The sequence below is a fragment of the Erythranthe guttata genome, chromosome 2 (genome assembly GCF_056151865.1).
Source record: "Erythranthe guttata isolate IM_541 chromosome 2, IM_541, whole genome shotgun sequence".
Lineage (NCBI taxonomy): Eukaryota > Viridiplantae > Streptophyta > Magnoliopsida > Lamiales > Phrymaceae > Erythranthe > Erythranthe guttata.
In genome coordinates this window covers 13,777,013-13,789,759 of record NC_142534.1, presented here as the reverse complement: position 1 = coordinate 13,789,759, position 12,747 = coordinate 13,777,013, and the positions used below count along the sequence as shown (strand labels likewise).

At 42.7% G+C, this 12,747-nt stretch overlaps 2 protein-coding genes across 2 annotated transcripts; one reads left to right on the top strand and one right to left on the bottom strand.

Annotated features, from left to right (window-relative positions):
* Nucleotides 1-215: 215 nt before the first annotated feature.
* LOC105957032 (uncharacterized) lies at nucleotides 216-4,719 on the bottom strand. Its single transcript, XM_012980942.2, has 6 exons — nucleotides 4,260-4,719; nucleotides 3,019-3,393; nucleotides 1,777-1,897; nucleotides 1,338-1,667; nucleotides 1,140-1,253; nucleotides 216-1,046 (listed from the first exon to the last, which is right to left on the bottom strand). Exons 2-6 carry the CDS (start codon nucleotides 3,390-3,392, stop codon nucleotides 426-428), a joined length of 1,560 nt encoding a protein of 519 aa, XP_012836396.2. The 5' UTR covers nucleotide 3,393; nucleotides 4,260-4,719; the 3' UTR covers nucleotides 216-425.
* Nucleotides 4,720-6,157: 1,438 nt separating this feature from the next.
* LOC148772395 (uncharacterized) lies at nucleotides 6,158-6,829 on the top strand. Its single transcript, XM_088815029.1, has one exon. The coding sequence runs from the start codon at nucleotides 6,158-6,160 to the stop codon at nucleotides 6,827-6,829; it is 672 nt and encodes a 223-aa protein (XP_088671155.1).
* The last annotated feature ends 5,918 nt before the right edge of the window (nucleotides 6,830-12,747 follow it).

Sequence of the window (12,747 nt, the reverse complement as noted above, 5' to 3'; positions counted from 1 at the left end):
AACATTTTCCTCGCTATATTTGTTGGTAAAACATTTTACCAACTGATTAGAATTCAGTCATTAATTACCAACAAAAGCTCATTCTAATTCACTAATAGTAAGCCTAATGGATGATAATTAATCACCAATTACAACTACAGTTTAACCTCTATAAATTAATACATTCTATTAATTTAGCGATATTAATTTAACGAAATAATTTTTAACACGTTGCCTTTGAGTCGGGACCGGGAAAACATATTATTTAAACGAGGTTCTACTGTATTATTATTTTAAAAATACATCCCGAGAACCCGCGATCACATTTTCATTCTACTCGACAAAGAAAAAAAATTGCACAACACCATCACAAACTTCATAAATCTCCCCAACAATAAAATTAAACATAATAAACAACTAATACAATAACCTAACGCGAATCGTCGTTATATTTGAGGGTTAGGTGCGGCCAAATTGTCCAAAGCAATATCTCGAGCCAACTTATTCGCAATCTCTTCGAAAGCAGAAGGTGCTCGTGCAGCTTGTAGTTGGTGCAATATAGTAAAAATTTCTCGATCCCTTTTCACCAAAGCGTCGAGTAAAATCGTCTCCCTCTTATTAGCTTGCTCGATAAATTTACTTAATTTCTTCTCCATTCCATCCATTCTACACTCGAGTTGTTTGATAGAACTAGACATGCCTGCGAAGAGTTCCGTTGGAAAAGACTTTTCTGCCCTTGGTACGTCGTTAGCACGCTCGTTTTGCCCTAATCCGTTCCTTAATACTTCATTAGCGTGCGACGTACTTGGTACTTCGTTAGCACGTTGATTGTGCCCGAATCCATTCCTTAATACTTCATTAGAATGTGAAGCCATTAGTGCTTCGTTTTTCTTTTTGAGAATATTTAATACTTCATTAGTATGCTGACTGGGCGCAAATCCATCCGCATAACTCTTGGAAGAAGAGCCGACGCCAATTGCTTCCATCCAAGAAGAATGATCGAATTCAGGTTCATCTATAGGGTCATTATTGTCATTTCTCTCGGACCTAGTATCTTCACATGCATCCTACATATATATACACGCAAGCAAAATTAACTATGACTCGATCCGGAAAAAAAAAATTATTTCAAGCACAACGAGATTATTTTATTCACTTACACGAACAACACTCTTGGACCTATTATCAACAGATTCACCTTTCCCGCGTTGTATCTTGTGGGTACGAACAAAGACGTCGATTTCGGAAACATTTTCATCACCAAGTACTCTTTTCTGCACGCAAATAAATTTGTCATTAAAATCTAATAATTTTTTTTATATATAATTAACATTGAGAAATAAAAATTAAAAAATTACCATTCTTTTTTCATGCTCCCTAATTGGAATGGAACCACCGGTGTGTTTTGTGATGCATCCGTTTTTCTCGGTCAGCCTATTACTTCTAGCGGATTCACTCCTTTTTTTCCACTCATCTGTCGCAAAAACCTCGTCGACCAATTTATCCCAATCACTAGCACTCAACCATTTGGGCCCGTTTCCTTTCATTTTTAACGGATCTTCTGACTTAGCAGCTTTCATGGCAGCTTCACGAGCATCATTAAACATATTACTCAAGTTTTTCCCAGACATACGCGACCATGATTTTTTAATAGCAGGCTCATGCTCAGGCAACCATTGGTAATATTCCTATCATATTTTAATCATGTAGAACGTTCAATTAAAAAAAAAATAAAAAAAAATCAACAAAACAATGCATGCACCAATGAATTCCAAATTAAGAAGTAAAATTACTTACTTTAAATCTACCAAATATGTTTTCTTTAACTTGTTCAGGAACCTTTCTCCAAGTGTGCCACGGACCTATGTAGGCTTTCAAGGCAAGCGTGATTTTTCTAGCCACGTCTATGTTATCAAATCTGCTCGATTTGAAAGTTGTACATTTAGGTACAAATAAATGACACTATCTCGCTGTCCGATGAAACTTACAGCAAAATAATAACTAAAGCAAAAATTTCAATTACATAAGAAGCTGCTAAATCAATTATGCACCAAGATGTACACACCCCTCCAATTGCAATATAAATGTTTAGTTAATTAGCATAACTATTTTTTAGGAAATTTGCAATACTATACAATCAACATAATGTCGTTTGATAAATAACAATGTGATAAATATGCTGATCAATTCTGTTATTTAAAAATTTTGTTGTCAGAGATGGATGGTTATAGGGGCAACGAGGTGCAACAAGATTTTTTTTTTAATTACTTTTATATATATATATATATATATATATATATATATATATATATATATATATATATATATATATATATAAGACATTTTGTTATTTAAAAATTAAAAATTTCATACAAGAATTAATTTATTGGACCATCTAGACTTCAATTTGTTAGGTGGGCCAAATGCATATGCGTGTGAAGGAATAGTGCAGTATTTTAGGCCAACTTTATAAACAAACATCATTCACTGAGATGTAAGTATGGGAAGTGCTTCGCGAAAAAATAAATAAAAATAAAAAATAAAAAAAATAAAGATGTAGTCATTAATTTATTTTATTCTCTGAAACTATCAATTAAAAAAGTATATATAGAAGTAATGGGCTTAAACCTAAAAATTAAGAATGCAGGACTTTCTTGAAATTTGGAATTGGGTAGTCTTGGATCCTATACGAGCCATTTAAAACCCCTTACAGATGACAAGAAAAGCACAAGAAAACGGGATGGAAAAGTCACATAAACAAAAATGTCTAGCTTGTCCAAGTAGATGTAATAAAAGGAAGGGAAAAAGGGGACGGGAGAAAGTCATAAGTGCATTCACAATAGGAAATACAACAAGAGATGGATGTAAGGAAAAAAGCGTGTGCGGACTGTCACAAAAACGCTTGCAGAATAACAAATCGTAACCAAGTGTTCACCCAGTGCAAAGAGCAGCAACAAAAGCAAGTAATAAATCAAATAATGAGAAAATCACATAAGATATATTCATATAAGCAATAAAAGAAGGGTCAAGAAAATTCACCCATTCCCTTCTGGTTGTATCCATATTCTCTCACTAGGGTCGTTCGGCACATTATTGCCTCGGCTGGTTGATCTATTTGGTCTAGACGAACGCCTCCTCTTCTTAGGTTCCGCAGAGTACGGAGAGTCGTAACCACTATTTGTTGACCCTTCCTCGTATTGAAGTTCTAAATCATTTTGTGTACTCTTATTTGATTCTGGTAGCAAAGCAGCCAGCGGTTTCACACTCGATGGAGTTTTCATATTTTCCGGATAAATGTCCGTATGGTCATCCAATTCATCATCGAGGACTAAATTACTTCTTGGACCACCAAGCTCATTTCCCCTACCCTTGGAACCCCTTCCTCTTCCTCTTCCTCTTCCTCTATTCGTCATCCTGCAATAAAACTAAACTAAATGAATAACCATATAAAAGAATGACGTATTTAATCTTAACACTCATATACAAGAATCAAATACGAGAGAAGTAAGATACCATTTAAGTTGCAGAACCAAGACTAAGCAGTTTCATACAAGTTGCCTTCAACTATTGACATAATATGACGTTTCGGGTGTCGGGTTTTCAGATTTTCGGGTTTCGGGGTTCGGGATTCAGTTTCGTAACATACTTGGGATAGGTTGAGTTACAACTTATATTTAACAACTTGGATACAGTGGAAAGTTTAGATTAGCACTTACAGACACACCGTAATTAGGTTTCTTATTGATAATACAGCAAAATGTTCATCTTTATTAGAACTCCAACCAAAATTAGGGCACCATGAAAATCAACCCAATACTTCCCTCCCATCGAGAATTTAAATATCCCACATTAATTGAATTATTGCTTCTATATGATTATCAATGTGCAGTCAACACAGTGGTAGTAAAACTCTCCACGTGAAATCCCAGACAACATGACCACATTCAAATTCATTCTTTTGAAATCAATACTGTATAATATTCGCAAAAAATAAAAGTCCGATGTTTTAGTTTTATTACAGTCTACAGACATTTCGATAATTAGTAAGATATTTCAATATGTACTCCATTACAAGTTTCCTGGTTAAATCTATTAAGCATCACATCAATTAGCAGTTTTTATCTAATAATTTATAACAAAAAAATATATATCTTTTTTAAAGTGATTAATCAAACGAAAAATAGCAGAAGCAACTTAAATTTACCTGGGCTAAAGTAATCACTGACTGAAACCCTAACAAAAATGCTAAAAAGGGAAATAAAATTTTATAGAGGGTTTACCTTGACCAGAAACACAATTCTTTTCGCAGCTAAATTTGTCCAGAGAAACCTTGGGGCTAGTGAATTGAGGCAATTCAACAGCAAAAAAAAAAAAAAAAACTTAGTATAAATCAGAAGAATTATCGAGTTTGGCCGGCTAGAATTTTCACTGCAGTTATTTTGGGGAAGATGTGGAGTGCATAAGGCTGACGGTGGAGGGTGTCGAAGAGACGGCGGCGTGTAGAGACGGCCAACCGCAATCAATTCAATCGAGACATTGAGGGGAGACGGTGGCGCGTGGTGAGTCACGGCGGGAGACGGCGGTTACTCGTGGAAAGGGGAAGGTTGAATTGGGAATAAAGGGGCGGTGCGTGGGGTATTTCTTTAAATTAGTTAGGGTAAATAACACTTAACCCCCTTTGATTGGTCAATTTTGGATATGACCCCCTTATGGTATGAAATTAGACACATAACTCCCTTTGGTTCTGACGTTTTGCACATGACATTTTTATGGTATAAATTAATCACATACTCACCTTTAATAGTAAAACTGGAAAAGACTTAATTATCTCTAAAGAATAAAGATTTTGTTTCTTAAAAAAATAAAATTCGATAACAACTATAATATAATATATTATATAGAAAATAGTAAATAATAATCATAATTAATATTAATGATATATCTAAATGGGCCGGCCCAATGGGCCCTCAAATATATCTACTAATTAGGCCCATTACACGAAAACCAAATACCTTCAAAGTAAGGCTTGGGCCCAACAAAGTAAGCCCAATCCAATCACCGAGATATAAATATGTATTTTACTCATTTGTAAAGGTAGGTTCTATTTATTGAAAATCAACCACGAGTTTTATTCTCTCTACTATCTCTACGATCCGTACATCTGACTTAGCGTCGGAGGGGTTTCCGCCGGATCAACCCCCGGCTTAGTTCACGTGTGCTTATTTTGTAGGGACCTCAGGATCATCGAGTTGAATAGCTACTGATCAGCTTTGCTCTCCCAGCTCGTTTTCTATATTACTCCGGTGAGCTATATTCTAGCTTCATCATTTTGGCGCCGTCTGTGGGAACGATGCAAACCAGATCACGTAGCCAACAAGATCCTCCTGAGGCGTCAGCTCGGAGAGAAAATGACACGGCTAATAACCTTCCCGTCCGTGGAGGATCTGGCATACCACCTCCTCCACGCGCCGCGGAGCCACTTCCTCCACGTGCTGCAGATCCACCTCGCGAGGTTCAGGTGATCCCCCCTCGGGACCCACCACTCGCCGATCCACCACTCCCTGCTCCTCGAACGGTTCAGATAACCGAGGACGCGCTCCAACGTATGATAGCGGAAGCTTCTACTCGCGCCGCCACGGAGGCCGTAACTCAATATATCGCCACGATGGGAGCAAACGCTCCCAATGCGATACCAGCGCCAGCTCCACCTGTAGCGCCACCCGTGGCCCCACAGCCAATACCGAATCAAATAAGTGTCTCCTCCTCTACCTCGGATCCACGATCCCGAGTGCAGTTATCTACCAACCACCGAGGGGCACAACCCAGACAGCAGCGTCAGCGCTCACCCCCAAGGGGGAATGTGTCACCACAGAGAGTCCCTCTCTTTAATGAGGGAGAAGGCGAGGTAAACAGCAGAATGTCTCGCCAAAATCTTTTCCCCCAACCAAATAATCAAATGGGTGAAAGAATGCCTCTCCCAACAAGACGCAGTCCTTTCACCATAGACATTCTCAACGAGGTATTACCTCAAGGAGTGAAGATCTCGGGGTTACCTCAATTTGAAGGGACCACCGACCCACAGGAACATATAGAGAAATTCAGTGCCATGGCGGATTTATATGGCCCGACGGATGCTGCTATGTGCAAAATGTTCCGTACCACTCTCTCCAAGAGGGCGATGAATTGGTTCAACTCTCTACCCATAGGGTCGATTGACACCTTCGCTCGACTGTCAACCCGGTTCACCAACCAATTCGCTATCAACAAACAATATGCCAAAACCCCAGCTCATCTCTTCTCAGTAGTACAGAGAGATAACGAAACGCTCCGCAACTACATCAAACGGTTCGTAGAAGCCGTCCATGAAGTCCCCAGTGTGGGGCAAGACATGCTCTCCGGGATTATGCAACAGAACTTAAAGCCGGGCAGATTCAAGGAATCTATTGCCGGAAGACCCCCAGGCAACTTAGAGGAGTTACTGAATCGAGCCGAAAAATACGTCCGGATAGAGGAAGCCTCTACCCATGCTCCTCCTAAAAGGAAAAGGGAAGATGACCGTCAAGACAATAGGAGGCGCGATGATCGACGTCCACCACTTCCACCTCAAGGCCAACCCTCTTCCTCCTACAATAGGTTCACTCCGCTAAACACTCGCCTCACGGAAATCCTTCACGTGATAGAACAAAAAGGTTTAGCAGAACCTCCACGTCCTATGCAGCCAAACGCAAAGCGAGAAAAGTCGGATCGTTATTGTCGATTCCACAAGGACAGAGGGCATACTACGGAGGAATGTGCACAACTCAAAATGGCGATCGAGAGGCTGATCAAACAAGGTCATTTAGGCGAATAGATTGATAAGCCTCGAAATAAGCGCCGTGATGATCCTCCACGTCGAGATAATAATCGAGATCAACAGCAAAGGCGAGAGGATGGAGGTCACCGACGTGACCTAGATAACAATGATAACCATCCCACCCGGGGAATCATCTCCTTTATCTCCGGAGGACCGGCGGGGGGCGATTCACAAAATGCAAGACGCACACTCGCTCGATCAGCGCGCATGAATCAAGAACGCGCTTCTCCATCCGAACGCATATATCAAATACGAAGACCTGATCCCAGCATAGTCTTCAACTCCTCCGACCTCGAAGGTCCAGATGAAGACCATGTCGATGCATTGGTAGTAACAACAACGGTGGCCAACTTCTTGGTCAAGAAAATATTAGTGGACGGTGGAAGCTCAGCTGACATCATGTACCTCTATGCTTTTAAGCAGTTAGGCATAGATAATGCCCGATTTAATCCCGTCTCCACACCCCTGAAAGGATTCACATGAGAAGGCATTTTATCCATGGGAGAAGTAGAGCTGCCCGTCTCTTTAGGGGAAGACCCCTGTCGAATCACGAAACTAATCAAGTTCCTCATCGTCGACAGGCCATCACCCTACAACATCATTCTGGGGAGGCCAGCCATCCACACATTCAAGTCAGTGCCTTCCTCCTATCATCAGAAGTGGAAGTTCCCTACTCCCTATGGAATGGGGGAAGTACTTGGAGATAGACGTCTCGCTCGAGAGTGCTATGCAAGGGCCCTACGAGAACCCTCAAAGAAGCCTAAACCACCCGGAAAGGGAGACGATACCCAAAAATCCGACAACCGGAAGTGGGTCAATGCGATCATTGAGGACAATAAAGAAATCCTCATCAGTGTACCAGATGATAGCATCAAGCTAGCGGCTGTCGAAGAGCTTAAGCTCACAGAGCTCACACCTGGAGATAATTCAAAACTCCTACGCATCGGATCCGATTTAGATCCTGAGACAGAGCAGCAGCTAATCAACTTCCTGCGACACAATGGAGATGTGTTCGCATGGAAAGCCCAAGATTTGTCGGGCATTCCCCCTCAGGTAGCCCTACATCGGCTTAACGTCGACAAGAGGATGAAGCCAGTCAAACAGAGGAAACGGACATTTGGTCCTGAGCGCAACAAGCATATCAAAGCGGAAGTGGCAAAACTCCTTGAAGCGGGCCACATACGACCAGTCCAGTATCCTGAATGGCTGTCGAACGTAGTACTCGTTCCAAAGCCGGGTGGCAAGTGGAGACTATGCGTAGACTTCACTGACCTCAACAAAGCTTGTCCTAAGGACCCATTCCCTCTACCCAGAATCGATCAGCTCATCGATTCGACCTCAGGGTGCGAACTCCTCAGCTTCCTCGATGCATACCAAGGGTATAACCAGATCTTACTTGCGCCAGAAGATCAAGAGAGGGCTAGTTTCATAACTGACCAAGGCATCTACTGCTATCAAGTCATGCCCTTCGGGTTAAGAAACGCAGGAGCCACCTACCAGCGTCTAGTGAACAAAATGTTCGCAGATCAGATCGGTAAAAATATGGAGGTGTACATCGACGACATGCTCGTCAAAAGTGTTAAGGTCTCGGACCACCTAGCTGATCTAGATCAGTGTTTCGCCACCCTACGAAAATATAAGATGAAGCTCAACCCCCTCAAATGTTCATTCGGAGTTCGGGGAGGCAAATTTTTGGGTTATATGATTTCACAGCGGGGAATTGAAGCTAATCCCGCGAAAATCGAAGCAATCACCTCCATGGCTCCACCAACATCGATCAAGAAAGTTCAACAGCTCAACGGCTGTTTGGCATCCCTGAACAGATTCATTTCAAGATCAGCGGACAAGGCTCTCCCCTTTTTCAAAATTTTAAGGGGAGGAAAAAAGTTCGAGTGGGATGAGGCATGTCAAAAGGCATTCGTTGAGCTGAAGTCGTATTTAGCATCCCCACCCTTGCTCACAAAACCTCAGCCCGGAGACACCCTCCTACTGTACTTAGCTACCTCAGATAATGCCGTCAGCGCAGTCCTCATCCGAGATGGAGAAAAGGGCCACCAACCCATATACTACATAAGTCGCGCCCTCCAAGGAGCCGAACAACGCTACACCAACATGGAGAAACTCGCTCTCGCCCTCATCAACGCTGCTCGGAAGCTTCGACCTTACTTCCAGTCACATCAGGTGGTGGTTCTCACCAATTACCCTCTGAAACAAATACTAAGAAGTCCCGAAACATCCGGACGATTAGCAAAATGGGCAATAGAGCTAAGTGAATATGGAGTGGAATTTAAACCCCGCCCAGCTATCAAAGCGCAAGTATTGGCAGATTTTCTAGTCGAAATGACTTCCATACAAGAAAGCACTTCTATACCTACTTGGTCTGTCAACGTCGACGGATCTTCCACTACCACAGGAGGGGGAGCGGGTATCGTACTAACGATTCCTGATGGAGATGAGTTTGAATACGCTCAACGATTCGAATTCACAGCCTCAAACAACGTTGCTGAATACGAAGCATTGATAGCGGGAATCCGCCTCGCCCTAGCAGCCGGAGCGCGCAAGCTCCTAATCCAAAGCGACTCTCAGCTCGTCGTTAACCAAGTACTCGGAGTGTACGAGGCCAAAGAAGACACCATGGCCAAATACTTAGCTCTCGCGCACACTCTCTTATCTAAATTCGAGAGCTACGAGATAAGACAAGTACCTCGCTCCAATAACGTCCATGCTGACAAATTAGCTAGGCTTGGAAGCTCTATGGCTAGCATCGGAAGTCGGAAGGTGACGCTCCTCACCTCACCTCAGCCAGAGATAACTTCACCCACTGAAGTACAGTACACCGAGGAGGATGAACCATGCTGGTTTACTCCAATCCTGAAGTATCTCAAGAAGGGAGAACTTCCAGCGGATTCCACCGAAGCACGAAAGTTAAAAACGAGAGCCGCTCGCTTCGTCATAGTGGGAGAAGAGTTATACAAACGAGGGTTCTCATTCCCTTACCTCAAGTGCCTCGACCCGACCACAGCGGATTACGTACTTAGAGAAGTACACGAAGGCATCTGCGGAAATCATTTAAGCGGGAGAACTTTAGCTCTCAAACTACTGAGGCAAGGCTACTATTGGCCAACGATGCATGAAGACGCGAAGAAGTTAGTCCGGACGTGTAAGCCCTGCCAAGAGCATGCAAATATCACTCACCTGCCAGCGGCGTTAATGCAACCAATTGACAGCCCCATCCCTTTCGCCCAATGGGGGATGGATTTAGTTGGACCATTCCCGCCCGCCACAGGAGGACGCAAATACCTCATTGTAGCAGTGGACTACTTCACCAAATGGGTGGAAGCTGAACCCTTAGCGCGCATCCGAGAAGAAGAAGCCATCCAATTCCTATTGAAAAACATCGTGTGTCGCTTTGGAATCCCACGTCCCATTATCTCAGATAATGGAACACAATTTTGCGGTGACAAAGTGAAGAATTGGTGCCTTGGTTTAGACATCAAACAGTTCTTCACATCCGTAGCCAATCCACAGGCTAATGGCCAGACGGAGGTCACGAATCGCACCATACTCCAACACCTTAAGACAAGGCTTGGAAGTGCCAAAGGGAAGTGGGTGGACGAATTGCCTAACGCACTATGGGCTTATCGCACAACCCCACGAGCGGCAACCGGAGAGTCGCCTTTCAATCTAGCTTTCGGAACAGAAGCTATAGCACCCGTTGAAATAGGTGAACCATTTTGGAGAATCACCAACTATGATCCAGCAGCCAATGAAAAAGCTATGAAAGGAAGCCTAGACCTTGTAGATGAGCTACGAGAGATCGCATACATCCGGCAACAGATGTACAAATCACGCATGGCCAAGGCATATAACTCAAAGGTCCGTCCCCGCTCCTTTCAAGTTGGGGATTTAGTCCTCCGGAAAGCTGAAGCCTCTCACCCCATCGGGAAGCTCGACCCCAAAGTGGGAAGGACCATATAAAATCACAAAAGTGGTCAACACTGGAGCATATCGCCTAGAGAACATTGATGGACACCCTATACCCAGAACATGGAATATAGGGAACCTCAAACGGTTCTACGCCTAAGGTATACAACTGCATTACTTCAGATTAGTTGAGGTCACCATCCATACCCCTTCTATATGAAAGTTACTTACAAATTATCACATCTGCAGGCTCCGCGACCTTCCACGTAACTCGTCTTGTACGCTGTTTCAACATGGTTAGAAATTTTCTACTACATAACTAGGTACGTTAACATCCTACCTAAACTGGGGGGCTAGTAAATTTATTTTCACCAGCAATTCATCATCACATCCCAACATCTTATTACAGATTGAGAGCCAATTACGAGGGGATGCATATTACTCAATCAGCGGCCCAAAGAGCGAGAACACTCCATACCACATCGCTAAGGGTAACTATACTTCCACTAGCATTCACCACACGGATGATCTTATTTACTCCTACTAACGTGAAAAAATAATTCCACTAGCAGGCATGATCGCATAGTAACTCGCAGCAACTCAAGAGTTGATGTCATAACTCAAAGTGCGAGGAAGAAAAAACATCCCCGTAGTACGGTACGTAGATCGGCAATGCACATCCCCTCAGCTTCAATTACCAAGTCTTCAATACAAATGCTTAGACAAAATTCTTTTTCTCAATTATATTTAACAGGCATAGAGAAGCCAAAGGAATTCATTTTACCATCAGCACAGCAAAACGAACGAGTACAAGCAAGACGTGGAAGAAGAAGTACAAGCGTAGTACAATCACTTAGAACAATTTTTATCAAGTCAAATATTTTTTTTTTCTCGCTCCACCAGTACTTATTTACCTTCGCCTCACGTAGGCCTATCGCATTAGTCATTTACTTACATTCGCCTCACATAGGCATGTAACAATTTCCCGTTGCTATCGTTGAATAAATAATACTTTTCGCTTTACAAACTACGCCTTTACGTCTATACAAATTACCTCTTACCATGAGTTCAAGTAAATACCACCCTACAAACACTTAGAGAGATTTAGATAATCCGTATAGCCTGGCCAGCTGGATTATCTAGGTCCCTTTAGCTGTTTCACGAGGTGCTACTTTTAAAACGTGGCCACGGACAAAAATATTATAGACCCAAGTGGTCCAAACAAAGGGCACGACCCCTAACAAAAACCTTGGGAGATTGATCCCCTCCTCAAGTACATCGCGTATAATGCTAATGTAAACACATAGAAGCAACGCATTAATTCTTGACAATGTCAAAATAAATAAATCGAAATATAAAACTTCAGAGTCAAACGAGGAAGAAATTCAAATAAAATAGTAGTGGACATACCCAACTACATCAGCGATAAAAACAAACTAAGAAATCCATAGCAAAAATAAAAAAAAAGGGGGGGGGGGGGGGGAAGTTAACTACTCTAGCAAATAAATCTAACTCCCCTACCGCGAGCGGAAGACGTACCCACAGTGGAGTCATCCGCAACCATGTCATCCACGAGCTCTGTGCCCGTCACATTGACATCTACCTCATCCTCCTCTTCATCGGATATGCCAGCTTCCATCCCACGAATCACTTCCTCGCTGATACCACCCGCATCGCGCAGATATTTGCGACAAGCACGCACTAATGGCTTGTATACCACAGCCAATGCATGCTCCTCAATCATAGCGACACACTCATCACTACCTCGGAAATTAGCCTTGGTCTCCTCCACAATGGAATCTTTATAAGCCGCACCGCCTGATGTTGTGAGGAACCTCTTCCCCGTCGTCTTCTCGATTTCGTATTTCTCCTTGAGCTGGTCGTAGCATTCGTTCAACTTGTGAACATCATCCTTATACGACTTCGCATCACCTCGGAGAACCTCGAGCTCCTCTGTCTTCTGCGCAAGCTCCTCTGTCCTCCGAGCAAGA